The 20,612-nt window shown below is 45.9% G+C and overlaps 1 protein-coding gene and 1 long non-coding RNA gene across 5 annotated transcripts; one reads left to right on the forward strand and one right to left on the reverse strand.

Annotated features, from left to right (window-relative positions):
- Positions 1 to 31: 31 nt before the first annotated feature.
- On the reverse strand, positions 32 to 19,934 carry LOC108029121 (arf-GAP domain and FG repeat-containing protein 1). Of its 4 annotated transcripts, XM_017101238.3 has the most exons (6): positions 19,432 to 19,751; positions 3,288 to 4,129; positions 2,347 to 2,817; positions 1,996 to 2,187; positions 1,616 to 1,929; positions 32 to 1,144 (listed from the first exon to the last, which is right to left on the reverse strand). In XM_017101238.3, exons 1-6 carry the CDS (start codon positions 19,599 to 19,601, stop codon positions 1,106 to 1,108), a joined length of 2,028 nt encoding a protein of 675 aa, XP_016956727.1. In that variant the 5' UTR covers positions 19,602 to 19,751; the 3' UTR covers positions 32 to 1,105. The 4 variants fall into 4 exon arrangements, with proteins under 4 accessions (XP_016956727.1, XP_043950457.1, XP_043950456.1 ...); XM_044094522.2 differs by having other exon boundaries at positions 1,616 to 2,187; positions 19,432 to 19,934; XM_044094521.2 differs by lacking the exon at positions 19,432 to 19,751 and adding an exon at positions 10,168 to 10,301 and having other exon boundaries at positions 1,616 to 2,187.
- On the forward strand, positions 4,191 to 5,912 carry LOC127010610 (uncharacterized). Its single transcript, XR_007763348.1, has 2 exons — positions 4,191 to 5,032; positions 5,126 to 5,912. It is a non-coding gene; the product is annotated as an uncharacterized LOC127010610 (long non-coding RNA).
- Positions 19,935 to 20,612: the final 678 nt, after the last annotated feature.

Here is a 20,612-nt window from a genome sequence, read left to right on the forward strand (position 1 = left end):
ATCTACAGCAGGAATAAAAAGACAACAGCGATAGTGATCTTATTTGTTTTTATTGAAATTCTCGTAGTTTAAATAACTTTAAGGCTTCGATAATGTTTGACACGTTAAGGCTAAAAATGGAAAATTCTGGGTTCTTATCTGGACATGGACATGTGAGCAGTGAATTGAGTCATGGATTCGGGTTCGATGGGTGGATGGGTGGGGCCTGGGGCAGGTGTTAATAGAGGCATTACACGGGGCTTACAATCAGACAGAATATGTACAAATGTCTGCCGTGGGTGTGGGTGTGGGTGGGTGTGCGCTGTGGGTGCAACCAAACGAGGTTTGACTCGCGAGTTGAGCAATCTATCTGCACGGCCGATATCGCACGTACTAATATGTAAACTTAGCACACGGAAAGCAGACGATTAGCAGTGAAATCAAAAAGCAGTTACACAATTCATTAGGTACAAAAGCATAGTATATATCTGTATCTGTATCTGTATCTGTAATCTGTATCCGTATATATAGTAGTACGTTATAATATATAGTTTATAATCTTATTAAGGCCACACAATCAATAACTGACAGAGTTCTTATCCGCAACGAAAGTGCCAAGTGAGACAGAGACAACTACGGGGACAGACAAAGCGAGTAACAGAATCTGGGCCAACTGCATCCTGCACTAGGACTGGGATTAGTAGCTATGTTAGTAAGTGGATGATGGGCGCGCTTAGTACATGTAGAAAGAGTTCTAGGGCAAACGGCAAATACAAACATCCGTATTCGTATCCGTATCCATATCCGTAAACGTTAGAGTAGAGTTACCATGTAAAAGAATATATCAGCGCCCCAGCCCGCCGTCCGCTGAGCGCCGCCTCTCTCCAGGATTAGCGCCAGCGCGGCGGAGCCTTCGGGGTGTACATATTTGAGCTATGTACACAGAGACCGTGCTCCGGCGTGTATTATGTATATATAGATTAACGCTATTGTTCGTAAAATGGACTAATTTCGGTTCGGCTCCTCCGCTTCTGCTGCTGCTGATGCGTCTGCTCTTTGTTCGCTGGTGGCTGGTGGCTCAGCGCCTCTGCCAAGTGGCGAGTGGCGAATTCTCCCGGCTCGAGTCTCATAAGAATGGATTGTTGGTGTTCATAGCGCCGCTGGCCTGTGGATGAGAACGAGGAAAGGGAGTCTTTAGCAAACATCGATCCGCACCCAACCAGTCCTGGCTGGAAATCCAACGACCGTCTACGATCTACTGTCTGGATTTAATGTGGCTAGGGAACGTGAGAACCAGACAAACGTGCAAATGATTGCTTGTTTGCTTGATTAATATTTATTAAAGAGAACTACGCAGCTCTGGGATATTGTTTATCACTACGGGCTGAATCACGTATCACAATTGCTAATTAGAGAAATGGGAATGTGCTGTGTATCTTTTATATTGATTTTAAGATCCCATCTTGATAAAAAATAGTGTATTTAGGGAAGCAAAACTTCTTGGTTTTTTTAAATTCCAAAAATTGAAATCAAGAGATTGTTACGAAATACCCATTATTAATTTATGTTTTTGGGCACAAAACTGCTTGGTTTCCCTGCCGCCACTTCTGCTCTTATCCTTTTATCTTATACTCACTGCAAAGGGATTGTTGGCCATCACCGGAGCGGGTTGCATGCTGCCGAAGCCGCAGCCGTTGGGCAGGCCCTGCGACATGGCGAACCCGTTGTTGTTGAAGTTGAAGAAGCTCTGTTGATGCTGCTGCTGCTGCTGGAGGAGATGGTGGCCCATCTGCTGCTGGGGACTGCTGCCGTAGGCATTTGGTATGAGCGTCAACTGGCCGTAGAGATTCTGGTGCTGCTGCTGCTGTTGCTGCTGGAATGGATTCACCACGTGGCTGCTGAGCTGCGGCTGCTGCTGGCCCTTGAAGGGATTTGGATTGTTGTTGAGGGCTGGAAAGACAAGAGCCCAATTAGCGAGGGCCACAGAAAGATGGGGACTCTCTGAGGGGCACTTACCACCAAAGGCATCTGTGGCCTGGCCGTTGCCATTGGTGGGCGTGGGCGCCTCCGTGGCGGATTCGCTGGCCTTCAGCTCCCTCAGCTGCTCGTCGAGATCCTTGAGAGCAGCATATCGGTCCTCACTGGGCGCCATGGCTGCACTTCCGCCTTTGGGCGGACTTGTCGCATGGCCGTTCTGCAAGGGCGCACCTGTAAAGCAAGAAAGCTGGTTAATAATCTATTTAGGACTGAATTTCCTTAGTGAAAACCAAACACAAACTGAACACAGCGTCAATAAAACGAGCGAGCCAAATGCAACAGAAACCATAACAGAAAACTGAACTCGACTCAAGGCAATTAAGGACTTACTCCACGTAAAGAAATCATGGAAATTGGCATTTAAAATATTCTCCTCATGATCTTCCACCTGAGGCTCTTCTTGGGAACTGTTTGATATGGAGCTGAACAACAAATACGAATAGGAGGGCTTGTCCGGAGGATGCGGATGCTGCTCCTCATTGCTTAGGTAGGGCAGGAAGGGATTCGAGGGTGAAAGGGGCGGAGGGCTATCGAAAAAGGAGTAGCTCGGCTCCTGCTGCTGGGCTGGTTGCGGCTCCTCATCCTGCTCCTCTATTCGCATCTCCTCCTGCCAGAAGTTCCACGCCAGCTCTGGTTCCTCTCGGACGGTTGGCAGTGGTGACGAGACAGCGGGTACTTGAGCAGGCACTGGAGCTGGAACTGGAGGACCTGGACCTGGTGGCGACTCATCGCAATCGTCGAAGGGATCGTGGAAGCCCCGCCTGCTCCAGTCGCTGATCCAATAGTGGAAAGCTGGTGGAGCTGGATTCAGCCAAACAGTGAGTTATTAGAGAGTGGCTACGGAGCTGCTGGGTGTGGGGTGCTCGAAGAGGAGGGCGAGCGAAGCTGCTGGATCTTTCGGAAGCCAAGCTAGTTTGCATTGCTGATAATTCAAGCAGCGGGTGCAGGAGCAAAGGAATGCATTTTGGACCCAGTCTTTTATTTAAAAAGTAGTGGATTCGTTCTTTTAAAGAAACTATGAAAAAGACCTATTGGTAGGTTTGATATGATAAATGTATGAAATATTAAATGTACTCGAATGGATAAATAATTAATTACAATTGTATAAAGAAATCAAATGATATACTGAAAACAAGCATTTTAATACTATAAATGGAGTTGAAATTAAATGCCTTTTGTAAAAGAGCTTTATGAACTGAAGATTGATACAACACAGGATCGGAAAACCCATTAAATGGTGGGGAAATCCAGGTCTCGAGGTGGACACTTACCCACTGCATTGTAGATAGGCGCATGGTCAAAGTCGGCAAAGTTCTCCGCACCCTGGTGACCGCTTCCGTTTCCATTGAGGAGCTGCTGCTGCAGTTGCTGTTGCTGCTGCTGCTGGAGATGGGCTGCCCGGAGGGGCTGCACCTTGGCGTAGCCGTTGCTGGAGCCCACCGAGGAGACGGAGGACACCGCCGGCGATCCCGTCGAGCGCGCTGACGTGGCATCGAAGATGTTGGCCGAGCCAAAGTCGGCCACAAAGTCGGAGTCCGCACCGAAGCCGTTGCTGGCACAGCTGCTGGTGTCCGAGAGGGCTCCGGTGGATGTGGAGCCGGCGCTGTTCAGGCTGCTCAATCCTCCACTCAGACCAAAGGCATCGTGATTGTTGTTTTGGCTGCTGTTGTGGTTGCTGTGATGATGATGATGGGGCCGGCTGATCGAAGAGGAGGAGTTTCCCGAGGAGCTGTTGCTGGATGAGTTGCCCATTTTCTGCAGTCCATTGGCCGACGTCCTCTGGGCAGCCGGAGGCGTCAGATGGATGCTGGCGTAGCCATTGTGGTGGCCATTCTGAATGTGATTCGTTGCCGGAACGGATGACTTGAGGTTGACAGCATTAGCGAGGGACTTCAGAGGACTGGCCGGCTCCAGGTAGTACCTCTTGCGCTCGTACTTGTCCATCATCAGCTCACGCTGCTCCTGCTGCTGGACAGCCCGCTTGGGATCCCACAGCCCCAGCCAGGTCTTGGCACACAGCTCGTTGCCGTGGGAGCGCAGGAAGTCGATCTCGTCCTGTGTGAATGTGGCCATCGATATGGATTTCACCCGGTGTGGTGGCGTTAGACCGCGTCTGCAAGGGAAGATTAGATAGGTTATTATAAGAAATAAACATTTATATTTATATTTTATCATACTATCCCAGTAGGTAATGTTAAACTCTTTCATACATTTCACTAACATTAATAAAAAACATCATACAACTATTAGTTTGCAAGGTAAATTAGAAAACCACAGCCTAAATGGCGTAATAGAAAATAAAGACTGCCACTTTACTTAAGCTGCCGCCCAGCTGCTTAATGCCACAAAGTAATTCTTCTCTATTTTGGAAATTGCTCAAGATGTAGCCACTTGGGCGCCCAGTTGTGGTCAGGTGGCGAAGACGATGGTGGTTGCTTGACCCACTTGTACCCGCCAGAATGACCCGTCAAATGGGCGTTCAATTTCAGTTAATTGCGCAAATTAATTGCGCTGGCCTTGGGGCCGAAAGCCGAGGAGGCGCTCCGCTCTGCCCTGCCTTGGCGGAGAGTTTTCCAGCAAATTTTACCCCACAACGATGGCTAATTTCGGTTTTTCACGAATTTCCCGAACGAAACGAGTACACACGGGCACAGCAGCAACAACAACTTGGCCACAACATGGCAACAGCAACGGCAAAGGCTGGAAAACAACACCAAAAGTGGCAAAAGTGGCAGAAGAGGGCCAAGCATGCATCGCAGGGGGAAGTGGAAACTGGACGTTTCGCATGAACGCTTCGCTGGCTCCAGTTGGTTGTAGGTTGTTGCTAGCTGGTTAACTGGTTGCCGCACGGCAAAGAGATAGAACAAGAGGCACCGGTCTGCGGAACAGGAGCTACCCTGCAAGCTTTCTAACACATTAGGAAAAGCAAATCGCGAATTCTTTAGAGATAGAACATTTTTTGAAACCAGAAAATTGAAAACTGAATTCTTCAGAACTAACTCCTCTTTAATCCTTGGTAAGTCCTAAAGAATTCGCGTTTTCATTTTTTTTTGAATTATTTGATTAGATCTTTAAGTATATGAAACTGGTATACCCTCTCCCCAAACAGGGTATCAAACCGGCAAGCTGATGTGGCACATGCAGCGAAAATTCTAGAAGCTGCTGATTGCTGGCTAATGGCATTACGGCCATCTGAGCCCAGGGAACGACGTCCTTTGTCATCTCATCTCGACCCTTCCCGTGTTTCTTATGCAATTGTGACTCAATTTGGGGACGGAAAGTGGAGGCCCACGGCTGGGAAAGCAGCGGAGGAGGAAAGCGGAAGTCTTTGTGTGTCGTCTCACCAGAAAACAATCAACTCTCACTTAAGTGGGACCTCAGTGGAGTGGATCGAAGTGAATTGCAATGAAGTGGAGTGGCGGGGGCTGGATTAGAGGAGCTCCTCCTCCCACAACGGCTGACCCGTGACCAACGGAGCAGCGCCGAGCAGCTGAGGACGACTTCCGCCGGCGGCTAAATGATCTGTGAAGCTGCGACTCCGCAGCGGAAATCAACAGGAGGTTGTCTGACCTTACACGGCTTGTAAGCCATCTCGAAACAGAAAGGCCATCGGTACAGAGGGAAAAACAAACGAGATAATCAGCAGCTAAGTTTAGGACCACTTCAAAGTTGCACTATTATACTAGTTCTACAAGCTAGTATCTGGTACAAAGTGGTTTGTGGAGCCATTGAACTGATCATCATAAACTTGACTGTGCAGTATCTTATCAGAGCACAATTGAAATTACCATTAGTCACTATCTTTAATCTGTCCAAAATGAGTAGTACAGGCTATGGTGACCACAAAACGTACTTAAAATGATGATGAAATTGAATGATGCTTGAAGTCACCCGAACCTCCCGTCTTGAACAGAAACGGTTCCAATGAACAAATTCAGTGGTCTTGACATGTTTAATCCCCACAGAATGAACCCAATCCCTGCTCCTTCTGCTTATCTAAAGCCGCTTTAATCCTTTCGAAATACAAAGCTAGGAAGTGCAGGCCACAGGAAAAGCAGAAGCTGTGGAACACTAAACCAGTGAGCGAACTCCGCCTTAAATACAGATTTGCCTGCATAATTTATTCCGCTCTAATCCTATTAAAATATCAACTTGGCATTTGCCGGATTAAGGCGAGAGCCATAAGTAGTACGTGATGTTTTTTTGTGTGTGGCAAACACCACTCAAGTGGTGCCCGGTTTTCCGAGTGGCCACATCCACGAGAGCACGCACAGGCAGTTCGTTAGGGGATTGGAGGAGGCGGAGGCGGAGGCGGAGGAGGAGGAGGTGGCTGTGGCTGCAGTGGCAGCTGCAAGTGGCAAAAACAGAGACCGAGGCAGAATCATGCGCCATGTGGCAGTGGCTATTTTGAAACCCAGCCACGCCGGAGAAAGTGAAAGTTGCCTCCACACAAAAGTGGAAGCGGTGGCGGCATTAGGGGCACTCACTCGGCCACGCCCACCGTTTACGGCGTGCATTCGCAGGGGCAACCACTGGGAGGGGGTAATTGACAATCACAGCAGTAATGACTACAAATTTCCATGCAGCCGAGGCCTTTGTTACTGCGAAAAAACCCAATAAGCAGGGAGGTGGGCAGCAGAAGGTGCTATGGCTGCCCCACCCCCTGCAGATGCGGTTCTGGGAAGTAAATCACTCAGAATGCGCCAGCTGGAAAAATATATTAGTGCCAATAGTGGCCTTCGTTCGGCTGCCAAACAGATTTGACTGCTGCTGAGGGAGAGAATGGCTCCCAGGGGAAATAAATGTCTCTATTCGTTAGGCTGAACAGGAAATACCACGCTTGAAAGATAGGATATCTTGGGGTATTGAGGGATTTTACACAAGACTCCCATGCAAAGAATGATCTAGAATTTCGAGTTCCGATTCCGGGACAGCAGATTGTTTGAACAGGATGCACGAAATCGTTTATCTAGGTCTCAGTTGGCGTTCTCCAAGTGCAAACCCAAAGCCCCTCTGCGTTGTGTTCAATATTAGCATTGCGATGCTAATTGTCATACGAACCGAACCGGCACTCGAGTGCTCCATCGGTACACACTGCTCATAGAAGGCACCAGAGGAACTCTCCTCCGGCCACCTCTGCACGCTGGCAGAACCAGAATGGCAGAGTGCCATGCTAATTGGGAGGCAACAAAGCGGCGCTGAGTCTCGCAACTGGAATCGGAAAACTGTGTCACACCTCGCAGGTCATGGCAGTTCAAAGGGCAAAGGGCACGGGCAAGTGGGAAATCTCCCCTAATCCATAATTCCACACTAGCATGTCAGTCTAAAACCTTCTGACATTAATATTTATGTATGTTACTCAGATTAGAATACATTTAGAGAACGAATATTAGCCATTGTAGTTGTTTAAATAGATATATCACAAGTTGATTGATATTGCACAAGGGAGATGCGTCGAATCATACCTTGAAGAGTGAAAAATACCGCAAAGTTTAGTTGACAACCAATAATGTAGCTGTTGTTGTCTTTACAAAAAGCCAGCAAACAACTGACTGGCTTCGCCTGTAATGGGAACCTAAAAGGCGGCGATTTCAAGGATGCACTTACGCTAATAGGCTGTGAATTGTTTGACACTTTATGGGTTATTTTGGGGAAGGTTAGCGCAGGTTTACCTATGCTGAGCTCGGCCTGACCCCCTTCCTTACGACACCCTCATGCGAGACTGTGCCCCGTCTCCGCCGGATGAGATGGGCCTGGGTATGGGTACGGGTATGGGTATGGGTCCAGCGATCTGAGATCGCGAATCTCGCATCTCGGCGGTTTCGGTTTCGCTTCGTGCTTGGCACAAGTGGATACAACGAAAATTGAAACGAACACAGAGACAACTCAAAATCAAAAGCAGAGACAGACGCTGCAGATAAACAAAAAGCTTAGCTTACAATCACTCACACTCTGGCGTTTTTCATTTGCGCTACTAAAGTGCAAAACTCGTTTTTTGCGCACTCAGCGTGAAAAAACGAATTCAACCCAGCTGAGCTGGCCCCAAGCCTCCCTCTCAAACAAAAACAAAAGTAAAACTCGTTGCGGCACACAAATACCCCATGCCATTATGCATAGAAGTAAAGATACAATGGGTGCGGAGGCGAAATACATCGCAAGTCCAATTCAAAATCGGAATCTGACCCACCACAAACGTTTAGCTTTGGCTCAGAGAGCCAGCAAAATCAGCAAAAGTAGGGAAAAGTAAACAGCAACCCACAATTATGACAATAAATAACAACCTAAGTATCTGAACCTATGGACAGCGCCTCACACATGAACTCTGGCTTTCGGCTGAACTTGTTTGGAAGCGGGGGATACCCTGGCCTCCCTTGATAAGAATGACTACGCCGTCTCTGTGATTATCAATAACGTGAATATTAAACTAGCAATCACTGATTATTTTTATTGACGTCTCGTCTGACACATTCGCCGACAACTATAGTAATTGTTTTTTAGTTTGAGCAAGATATTAGCTTTGTTTGTTTGCTCAGAGGCTACATACAAGTATATGTGTGGAGAGTATTTTATGATGTTTATATCTTAGTTCTATGATGTTGCTGCCACTTTTTCCAACACCTAGTACATTTATTTATTCCCCATTTCCACTGATCTGTATAATGACTTAAGTTACCCCCAAAACATACAACTCGGCCATTATCTCTGCTGCACAGCGAGTTTGGGATTAACATTCGCTTCCCCTCGTCGAGGGTATGCAAATATAAATGCGAAACAAAAGCAGAGACCGGGCGAAAAGAAAAACAAGAGCATCTACGCAATTTCTCGAGTATAAATACCATTTCTTTTTCATTCCCCATGAGTCACGGATCCCAGACAGTCGGGGGTTCAAGAGCGGTGCCAATTTCAGCATAAGTATGTATGTCAGCATACACAGAGAGAAATGCTTATGTCACATAAAACTTAAATCGCAATTTCCTTTACAAGCTTAACAAAAATTGTGTAGTATTTTAAATTAATATCCATATTGATGAACCTACCATTTCCAAGGAACTTTAGAGATAAAAAATTTTGTTTTTATTTCTGAATAAAAAAATCTGTTTATGCAGCTCTAGGCTTCGAACCTGTTAATATTATCCTGATTTATTGCAAGACAAAGGTGTTACTATTCCAAAAACAAGTTTACCATAGCAATCTTATAATAAAAATTTTGTCTTTTAATAAAATAAATGTCTTCCATTTCCAAGAAACTTCAGTGATATAAAACCCATTTTTTTTATTTCCTAATAAAAATATCTTTACCAGGCAGCTCATGGTTTCGAACCTGTGAATATTAATCTGGCGAATATCTGTTTTCTCTGTGCAAGGGGAGCTCATTCTGGGGCTCAGAAAAGCAATTAGTCAATTTCCAAAGAACCCCAGCGACGGGGAGACCTTGCCCCGAGACATGACTCGTTGCAAAGGCGACCGAAAGGGGGAAGATCTCGGAGAGATAAAGAGAATGACGCTGGGGCCACTGGAGCAGTTATTACAGTTGGTTACGACCACTCCAAACGAGCTAATTTAATTTTTAGAGCCCCACTCTCTAGGCCAAGCACTTTCTAGGTCCACAATGTGGTCCATTTCCAACGACTTCGGGCGGAGCCCCACTGGCTCTAAAGCCCCCTTCGAAATAGCCCAAATGGAGGGCTATTATCGTGGCAATAAAATCAATAACCATCTACACATGCTAAAATCAATTACTACGGGCTCCATTCAGGAACTGAAAACAAGACAATTTATCATTTTGGTCTTATCAATTTGTTGGAATTCACTTTTTGAAATCACTTTAATGCCTTTTGGGGACATTGCGAAAACAATCTATTTGAAACTATTAAATCATTGTTATCATTAAGCACAATTGAAATAACTGAAACACAAATCTTAATTGATTTATATGAGTATTTCGCGAGGGCAAAACCATTTTTCACTCCACACTTAAAGCTTTGCATATTTATTTAAACTTTTCACTGCAGTTTCCTGATCGCGGTAATCTAATCTGGTAAAATCAACACATTTGTAAATGAATATTAATTAAATTTGATTCAAAAGGCGCTTTATTTCATGCTTTTCCCAAGGCAGAGACTGGATTTAATTGGTCCTAGGCCAACTTACTGCGTTTGAGTTCCTATTTGGGGACGGCTTTAATCGGAGAGATTGGCACTGCGACTGCTGAGTGACTTGCGATGAGCTCGGAACTCGACTGTCGCCACCACCATGATCGCCAGTTGGAGAAGTCCGGCGAAAATGCGTTTCAGACGAAGCGGAATTCATGCAAATTGCGGGCGACGAGTGCGATAAGTGGGAGTCAAGGGGCCTACGTACCAGGAATCGGAAACCGTACAGGGAATATATTACGCCCCAAAACATTTAATTCCTCCCTCTAATACGGCCAACATAATGTGACAGTGATGTGTAGAACAGACAAACTACAAGGCTCAGAGTTCTAGCTTAAGAAATGGTGGCTTTTCCTTTCTTTAGAACTAGAAAGTCTGGGACCACTTGAACCGTATAAAGCGATGGACAACGTTTTTTAACCATGATCGATAATTACAACTTCCTAATTAAGCGACAAATCAAGCTGGGCTTTGTCTGAGTGGCCTCTTTGTTTGAAAGTGTCTTTCAACTCTTAAGGAAAATCGTCATAAAGCACCATAAAGCACGCACGTAGCCGCGTTGAGACTGATTGGCATTGATATTGACCTCAAGATAAAGAAGTGCCATCGATGAATCAGCGGAGAAAAATAAAACGAGACGCCGCTTTGTGGGTGGCGTCCCTGGAACTACACTGAAAGTCAATCTTTGTCTTGGAATCGCGCTTAGCCAGCAAAGTGGATGCTCATCCAGAGCTAAAAATAAAGTGCCGCCTGGTTTCAATTTCAAAACCGCAGCCAAGTGACATTCAAGGCGGAAAACGAAGGCGACGGGATCAAGACACAAAGCCTGGGCATTGAATCGCACATTCTCAAACACAGTGGACACTGACTAATTAGAACCTGGCAAATGAGAGGGTTTATTACTCAAGTGATTCATTTTACGATATCTGTTATACAGAATCCACATTTCTAAATGTTCAAGGCTTGAATAAACTCTAGAAAGTAAAAAGTAATTATAGTAGTTATTATAACACCATCTTTTTGGCACTTTTTATTCCAAACTTTTGCTAAATACCATACTTCTCCCCAAAAACACCTTTTTGGTACCAGTAAGTATAATAAAATAATGATTAATGATTGATCTCGTAACGCCTTGTCGTCAATTACCTAGTAGAAAAAATAAATTATCAATTAATGGCTCAATTAGACAGCGCCCACTGTACTTGCCCCATGAGTTTGAGGTGTGAGTGCCTGCTTGGCAGATAAATGAAAATTGCCGCTAACTCTGATTCCATTTCGCCACCCTTCATCCCGACGAGTGCGAAACTGACCTCGACTGGACAAACACTCTAAGTGAGCCAAGGCTCCAAGTCAAAGTCGAACGGAAGGCAAAAGTCCGGACTACACACGTTCTTTCCAGCTGCATCCCGCTCTACCTCACGGCTATCCCACGGTCGAGAGCTCTACACGGAGAAAATTAGTGTAAGTACCTCGAAGGCTTCGTGTTCACGCTCTCAAAATAGATTCCACTTGACCAAAACCTTTATAAGGAGGAACGGTTCATAACTCCATAAAGTCTCAATATCCTGGATGAGCTACTTAGCATTATTCGGCCCTTACTTCTTAATTAAACTACAGAGATTATTTTTTAATAACTGATATAAAATGATGTGTTACATCACAAAACTGATACACCAGTTTTTCTTTCTGTGCAGGGGAAATTACAATTCAAGGTCGTTGCGGCCAGAGGAAGCTCACTGCTAGATATTATAGCTTAGTCTAGCGATAAAGCCGCAGATCAGCAATCCGTCACTTTTTCACTCAACCCGGGAACGTTTCCCCGACCCAAAGAGCTCAGAGTGCAAAAAGCTCGCCTATTCATAGCGCCGCGGGTTCCCAGGCGGGTAGAAATCGCTGACCCACTCCGAGTGCAGAACGTTGCTGTCCAGCTGTGGAGCGTTTTAATTACAAAGTTATGCTAAGCTGAAAAGGCAACAGAACAACTGCAACATTTCCGACAGACGTCGCAGTTTTTGCCCGCTCTTTTGGTGGCGTTACTCAATTAGGCCAGGCCAAATGGAAGCAGAATCCCACGCATTCAGAAACCGATTCCCGTTCTGGTCCCCCACTCCCTGTATATGTGCCCCGATCCCCCAGAGAGGCAGTGTGCTATGTGGGCACCACAAAACGAGTCCGAGCCTGCTGCTTTCATCGCATGCAACTCTGGGGCCCCTATGCGACTCTGTGGATGCACTGTGAAAAATGGGTCGTCGTCAGGAAATCCAAGAAGTCTTTAAAGCGACTACGATTTAGATCCGAAAGGACTCTATTCTACACAATGGAACCCTTTGTTTTACAACCACAGTGCTTTACTTTGAGTAATATCTCAATGGAGTCATCAGTACATGCAGCATTTTATCGCTGAGCTAGCCCAAATATGGAAATAGCATAAATTAATGGAAATGCTTGTTTTTATTAGTGCAAGCTTGTGCCACTTTTGGCGCAGAGCGGTCGCCTTTTGGCATTCGCTGACAGTTGTCGCGTTTGTCGCACAATATAAATTAAACTTGGCAGCGGCAGAAGCGGCAGGAGACGGAGGAGGGCCTTTGGAATGAGGACTCTCCAGTTGGGCCCTATGAATATTTTAATAATGTCATCGTCTGAGCCCGGCTGCAAATTGCCCGAAGAGCCTTGAGCTCTTTTCGGTGGCCGTGGGATGGCGGATGAAAAATGCAAAAGGACCTCCGGACTCGCCATTGAGCCATTCACTCGGCCGGAAAGAGATTTCTCGGACAAAGCCGCGTGGGCAGCAGGACTATGGCATCTCCTCCGCCGGGTGCTGTGGACTCTACAGTGGTGGCCACAAATCTTATCATGCTGTTATTTTTTTTATTAGTGGGAAGCCTAGTACTAAAATCAGTAGTATGGGTTTTTCCCCCAGTTGCCCTCTGTAGGCTACCATATGGTCACAGTTCACCCCAGGACATCGGCAAAGGGCATTATAGGGACGCAGCAGGCTCCGGCTGACGATGTGCCTCCCAGTGGGCCAATGGGGACGCGGGCCGAACAGAAACCATAAATCTCTGCTCGCCCCCATTCCATACAGTCCTCTCTCTCCGTCTCTCTCTCTTTTGGCACCCCATACACTTGAAAAATTACACACAATTTTAAACTACTCAAAAACCAAGTCACATTTGTAATCATAATTGATTCTAATGTTGGATTTTATATTTTAGTTGTCAAGTATTTTCTTTTTATTTGTGTTAACTTTTGCCAGTGCAGCTGGCAATTTAATTGGCCCTTCTCCCCAGCTGTTTGATCTCTTTTTCTGGGGGAGGGAATGGCGCCTCGTGGGCCTAACTGGAGCACCTCCCCTCGCCCAGCCCGATCCCCGCCCACATGGTGCCGCATTTGAATTGCACTCACATCTGAGAATCGGGAATTCAGAATCGAGAGCCCAATCGCTCGGCGTTTGCGCCTCTGCATTATTAATAGATTTGAAATCTCTATTTCAAGGCGAGCGCCAAAACAAACAGAGGAGTGCTCGAGGGGGTTCGGGGGGTGACAAGGGGTGGTGGAACAACAGCGGCGAAACAAAGGAACCAGCAGCAATTACAACAACGACACCTTCCAAGAGTGTTTGTGCTTTTGAATCAAAACTGCGCAATAATTGCCGCTCACCCACACCCTCCCCTTTTATATTCCCATGTCTATTGAGCCCCAGCCCTCCCCTGGGCTCCTCTCTCCTTCCTCAAAACTCAAAAGCGATTCGCAAACGTTTCCTCAAATGCTAAACGAGTTAGGAGCGGATTCATTTCGATTCCAGGAACTCAAATCAAAGCGAATACAGTGAAACTAAAATCCAAAAAATATCCAGTTTTATCGACAAACGTATCTAATGTCGTTATTTTGTTTTTATATCGTTCGTTAATGTCATTGTAGTCGTTATCTTACCACGTCGATCCAGAATTATATCACACCAACACTTTTGTAATTTCACATTTCCCCCACTTAAATGTTATTACGAAAGACTATAAAAAGTAGTAAAAAATAGTTACAAATATGCATACAAGTATTTATATATTAAGCCTTTGTTTTAAAACATGAACCTATGCCCTTTGCACCGTTTCATTTGCTAAAAATAGATTTTTCATGAGATACCCCAGTGCCAGATACTTTTACTGGTATCCCTCAGATACCTCAATGAACTACCTTTTTCTCCGCGTGGAAACATTTCGCATTGTGAATATCTGAGTGTAAGACAAAATACATAAGCGGGAGTGCTGTATGGCGTACAAAGGCACACACATTTGGCCTCTTGTTATTTATATTTAATTGCTCTTACGCTCGCCGTCGGTTGCTTTTCTTTTAGTTTGTTCGTTTGTTGTCTTGGCTTTTTCCGTTTTTCGGCGGACAGAGGGCCGAAATAAAGGGGCCACACAGCTGACACCGCATGGTGAAAGTGGGCCCTCTCTCCTGCCCCTGCCCTTTTCGGGGCTGTCAAATGCAGACATGTTTATGCTGTTTCATAATCGGAAATTTACATATGAGCCGCAGAACGGGCCGAGCTTCAGCTACAGCAGAGAGAAAGACGTGCTCCGAGCTTTTGTGAGCTCCACTCGAAGGCAGTTGGCCCAGTTCGCCTGCAACTGCAACGCCAATGCGGCGGGGCTGGGGAGCGGGCACCGGGAGGGGTCCGCTCCACAGTTCACTTGCCCGCTGACGCATGTACCTACAACACGACTGTAGCTACACTGATAAAAACAGCCACGCCAAAGAAATGCCATTATTAATTTGGCATTAAACAAGAAATGTTAGAGTGATCATGAAAATTGCAATTTCCGTTTTCACACTAGGGACGGTAAATGGTGTTTTCACACTAGGGATGGTGGCGACGGTTAGTTCGGACAGGAGGTTCGAATACCAGTGCTAGCCTAAGCTTTTTTATACGTATGAACTTATATATTATTATTATTATATTATTATAGAAATGCCATTATTAATTTGGCATTAAACAAGAAATGTTAGAGTGATCATGAAAATTGCAATTTTCGGTGTTAAATGGTGTTTTCACACTTGGGACGGTAGCGACGGTTAGTTCGGACAGGAGGTTCGAATACCAGTGCTAGCCTAAGCTTTTTTATACTTATGAACTTATATATTATTATTATTATATTATTATGGAAATGCCATTATTAATTTGGCATTAAACAAGAAATGTTAGAGTGATCATGAAAATTGCAATTTCCGTTTTCACACTAGGGACGGTAAATGGTGTTTTCACACTAGGGATGGTGGCGACGGTTAGTTCGGACAGGAGGTTCGAATACCAGTGCTAGCCTAAGCTTTTTTATACGTATGAACTTATATATTATTATTATTATATTATTATAGAAATGCCATTATTAATTTGGCATTAAACAAGAAATGTTAGAGTGATCATGAAAATTGCAATTTTCGGTGTTAAATGGTGTTTTCACACTTGGGACGGTAGCGACGGTTAGTTCGGACAGGAGGTTCGAATACCAGTGCTAGCCTAAGCTTTTTTATACTTATGAACTTATATATTATTATTATTATATTATTATGGAAATGCCATTATTAATTTGGCATTAAACAAGAAATGTTAGAGTGATCATGAAAATTGCAATTTCCGTTTTCACACTAGGGACGGTAAATGGTGTTTTCACACTAGGGATGGTGGCGACGGTTAGTTCGGACAGGAGGTTCGAATACCAGTGCTAGCCTAAGCTTTTTTATACGTATGAACTTATATATTATTATTATTATATTATTATAGAAATGCCATTATTGATTTGTCACTAAATAAGAAATGTTGAAGTGATCATGAAAATTGCAATTTTCGTTTTCACACTAGGGACCGTAAATGGCGTTTTCACACTAGGGTCGGTAAGCGACCTTTTCACACCAGGTTAGTTTGGACAGGAGGTTCGAATACCAGTGCTAGCCTAAGCTTTTTTATACTATTTCTTTAACTTTGTTACCTGTGAACTTATATATTACACACACTCTTTTTACCGTGTACCTATGGCACGTCTCCAGCAAGCCAACGACTCTCCGACAGATAGAAGCTCACAAGCAACCGACAGCCTACTGCAAACACACAAGCAGGGACACAGAACGCTTAAACGTAAAGTTGGTTTAACCAATGCAGAAAGAAGTGCATTGCGGACAAGAAATAAAATACAATTCTGATGGGTTGTCACAGTCATATCCCCAAAAATATGAGACATATAGAACTTGTTTATTACTTTTAGAACACATTATTTCGAGATGAAATGCAACATGTGAGCAGTGAGTGAGATCTAGAAGAGGAAACCACACACCATAAAGATAATAAGCTCGAGGGAAGTAAGCCGACTTGTTTTCAAAGTCAAATATTTCGCAGATTGGGAATACACATTTGTAATCGGGTGGAAAAGAGGAACAGGAAACGCATGTTTTATGACTTGAAATAGTAAACAACTTTGGCGAACCAAACAAAATGACTTTTGTTTACTTGGGCAATTTTGTTATAATGCTAAGGAGAAATTCCTCGGCCAAGGGGACTATTTTACTAGACATCTGTTCCAGCGAACAGAGCAATCCACTATGGGTATTTACCATTTTCCACCCGAACTCGCACTGACTCACAGCGCTGGTTATTAAACAACTGAATAACACCTACGCTATTAAGTCGGTACTTCATATTTAAATGCCCATGGCTGTGGTGTAGTAAGTGCTCTTGCTCTTGCTCTTGCTTTGTGTGCGGTGGGAACGATGACGAAGCCTGAGAAAGTGGCTCACCGCCGCTGCTTTGCTCCCAATGCTCGTTTGCTTTCGCCTTATCTAATCAACAAGTTTCCTGACTTTTATGAGCCAGCACAAGCTTTGAACTCTGCCAAAGCCAAAGTCACAAAAAACGACCGAAGGAGCGAAATGCGGAGCAGCAGATGGCGGCGACTGCTGCTTGATTGAGGTGCAACAATTTGTCTGCAATTGGAGGCACAGCAGCGACTTCGGCCCGAAAATACAAGAGTGCCTGGCCGAAGCCGTCGGACGGGTTTTCCTCGCCGCCGCCCTCCTCCTCCCGGACATTCCCATTCTCAAAGCCCACTCCCATTCTCATCAGCCGTCGGCCCCTCGTTCCTGAACCGCTTCCTCCATTAAAGCGCTCCAAGTGGCCGGCCGGTCTGCGGCGGATTCCAATATCCAAAGGCGGCCTGAGCATGCACAGCCACTTCTTCATGGAGTCGGCTTCATTTGGTATTCCCTGCACTCCCTTGTCGCAGTGGCATGGCAGTCGCCGTCGCCGTCGCAGTCGCAAGTCGAAGTTCCAGTCTCATTTTCAGCCAGGAAGTTCGTTGTCGCCTGCTGTCGCCCCTGCCACGCCCCTTCCTCCGCCGGGGCCCCTATTATGCTGCAGTACCTTTCCACACCCCTTCGGCTGCACAGGGAGAAACAAGTTGGGAGCTGCTTCCCCAGATAGAAATGTATCTGTTCTCTCAGGCATTTCGAAATGGCAGCAACTCGGAATGCAAAAATAATTAAATATCCGGCTCGGAAGACCAAATTTCATAATTTTTATTTATATTTTTAAAACCCTTCGTCGAAATATTATTTAAAAGTATTTGGTTTGAAGGATCAAATGTTACCTTATGTTTCCAAAACCCTCTCCCAATTATTCATCCATCATCCTAATCGTTTCTCCCAGTGCAGTCGTTTTGAGTCCCCGGCATTTATGCGGCTTTTCATTTACATGCCAACATTTGTTTCCCTTGGCAGTTGGCAACGGGCTTACGGCTCGAGGATGGAGGACCGAGGGCTAAGGAACGTGCAGTGAGTCATCGAAGGAGGAGTTGGGGACTGCAGAATGCAGAATGCAGAAGGCAGCTAGCAGAGAGCATCGCAGTTGGCCACTTTGCAACCTGGTTCCGACGATAGAGATAGCTCAATGGAGGAGCCCGCATGCCGTCCAATTGAGGGTCCGCAGAATCTGGGGCACCGGTCGTGGGAGACTGGGACTTGGACCTGGGCCAGGCGGAAGTTTAAGAGCAATCATGTAATGTGCTTGATCCGGAAATGCGTAAATCAAATAGAACGCAGCGGCGGAGGAGTGGTAATATATGACCCCAATTCAGCCGTAGAGCGCACAAATCAAACCCAATTTGGCAAATTACTTCGAGGGGTGGAAAGTTGGGCTGTGGAGCTGGGGCCGCCAAGGACACCCACAACTCAGCCGCCAGGTGGGCGGCCCTCCAAACTGTCACCAGAAAGCACAATACACGAATAGAAAGCGCCGCCGGCGAAGACAAAACAATTTCGTTCGGCGCGATGTCGCGCAATTGAAAGTTTTGTCTTCGATTTGCATTTGCATTTCGAAAAGGAAAGGAAGCCAAATTGTGCGAAATTGTTCGAAATTGTTCGAAATTGCTCGGGGAATGGCTTTCGCTTTCACACAAAATGCGAAATAATAATGGGGAGCCGGGCTCGCACGTTGCATCGAGCGGAAATTATCGGTCACTCCACCCGGCGACTGATCGAAAACGAACGTCAAGCGAGTTCAAATTGGCCGGGTTCAAGTGGAGATAAGGTCCAGAGATCGAGGAGATGTTTCCCATTTTTCTGAATCTTCAATCCTATTTTTAGGCCCATCGTCGGGCACATATTTCCCAAGAGATAATCGATTCCGGCGAAACCTAAAAGTTTGAAGTGAAATTCCCGGGCCAAACGGTTTGGCATCTCTTTATCTCCTTAGGAAGCCAGAATTTTTGATAAGAATACACAACAAAGTATCAGAGTCAAGTGGATTTCCCACTAAAAGTTATAAATTGCGAAATTAAAACAATTACATCGATTCTGAGAATCGTATGTCAGGGATAAGAGGGGACATATTTTTGAAGACCTCTAAATCCAAATCCAGAAGTACTTAATCTGGGTCTTCTTTGATGGGCTTTAAAAGGATATTACTAGGATTACCTATTTAGAAACTTCAAGGAGGATTTTAATACTTTAATAGGGCTACAAAATTCGAAAACCCATCAGGTAAACTCTGGGATTATACACAGAACCCAAGGCTAGCGAAATCTCTTTCAGAACAAAAACCTATATGTCTATAAAACATTTTGACACCCAATAACGTTCCACATGGGATTATGTTTGGTCCGCCCAGACATAAATCAAATATGATGTATCTTTTACAATATAGAACACCCCACAGGGCGACTAAGGAGGAAAATGTCTGTTTCCTGGAACTAGGGACTCTAGAAGGGCGGATACTCACAGGACTCCGGAGCAGCGGGTGCAGACAAAGGAGCCGATGGTCATGTTCACGTAGGTCGGTCCCTTTTGCCCGCAGTCGAAGCACTGCCGGTTGCCGCCCGACCCGCTGGCCACCAGTTCCCGCAGGGCGAGCAGGTACTTGTCGTCCTGTTTCTTTCGCACCACCGCCATGGCTGCCGTCCCTGTTGCTCCTTGCGACGCTGGTGGCTCCTTTTGTACCGCTTCCGGTACTGCTCTTGTCGTTGCGATGAGCGGCTTGACGGAGGGTCCGCTACCTGCGCGCTCCTCCTCGGATTCCTCCTCTTCCTGGTCCTGATCCGTGTCCGCTAGCTGCTCGGTGTCCGAGGGCAGCCGCTCCTGGGGGTCAGGGGGAGGGACTGGGTGGTGGTGGGTGGACCGCTCGGCCGTGTAGGGCGCGAAGGGGGCGACGGCGGTGCGGTAGGAGGAGGCGGCGTGGGGCGCGGAGCTGTTGTAGGCGTACACGAACTGAATCTTGCCTGATTTTCCTTATATTTTCAAAAACCTTTATGGGCTATCGGAGATTGCTTATCGCAGGCTCGAATGTGACGGGAATCTCCGCTCAGTACAATCGGGATTGTGTATCGGATTGGATCGGTGCTTTCGGTTATTGATTATCGCAAGCGGGTATCCTGTCTAAGATCGGTATTGCCTATCGTTTTTTGCAACTGACGTAACTCCCTCTCCGCTCTCTCTTTCCTCTTCCCTTTTCCCCTTCTTTACGCAACTTTCGGCTTGACCTTTCCTCTCCTTCGCCTCACACTCACACACACCGCTCTGGTCACGAAATCACAGGTGTGTGCGTGTGCCGTAACCTATCGAAAACCACTTTTTCGATTGCCCGTGTTATTGTTTACTTTTCACTGCCTCGCTTGGCAAACTTTTCTGTCAGGTCGGGCTGAAGATTTTGCCTAATTGAATTTATTTACACTGAGTGCCGCTGGAATTGCCACACAGATTTCAATTGCAGTTTCGACGCTGCGACTGCACTCGCCACTTTTGCTGCTTCCCCTCTTCTGCTTTGCTTACAGCGCGGAATAAAAGCACGAATGGAGAACGAACGGCGACTGCGAAACGAAAAACGAAACCAAACAACGCAACGCGCAGGAAAGTAGCGCGATTCGACTTCAACGGAATTCCGACGCAACTTCGACCGCTCGCCTA

Source organism: Drosophila biarmipes, chromosome 2L, assembly GCF_025231255.1.
Source record: "Drosophila biarmipes strain raj3 chromosome 2L, RU_DBia_V1.1, whole genome shotgun sequence".
Taxonomy (NCBI): Eukaryota; Metazoa; Arthropoda; class Insecta; order Diptera; family Drosophilidae; genus Drosophila; species Drosophila biarmipes.

Coding starts and splice junctions, on each gene's coding strand:
- LOC108029121 (XM_044094522.2), bottom strand. CDS start 19,601: ATGGCGGTGGTGCGAAAGAAACAGGACGACAAGTACCTGCTCGCCCTG. Junction 2,188..2,346: donor CCATGATTTCTTTACGTGGA/GTAAGTCCTTAA, acceptor CTTGCTTTACAG/GTGCGCCCTTGCAGAACGGC. Junction 1,145..1,615: donor TGGCCAACAATCCCTTTGCA/GTGAGTATAAGA, acceptor TCTCATCCACAG/GCCAGCGGCGCTATGAACAC.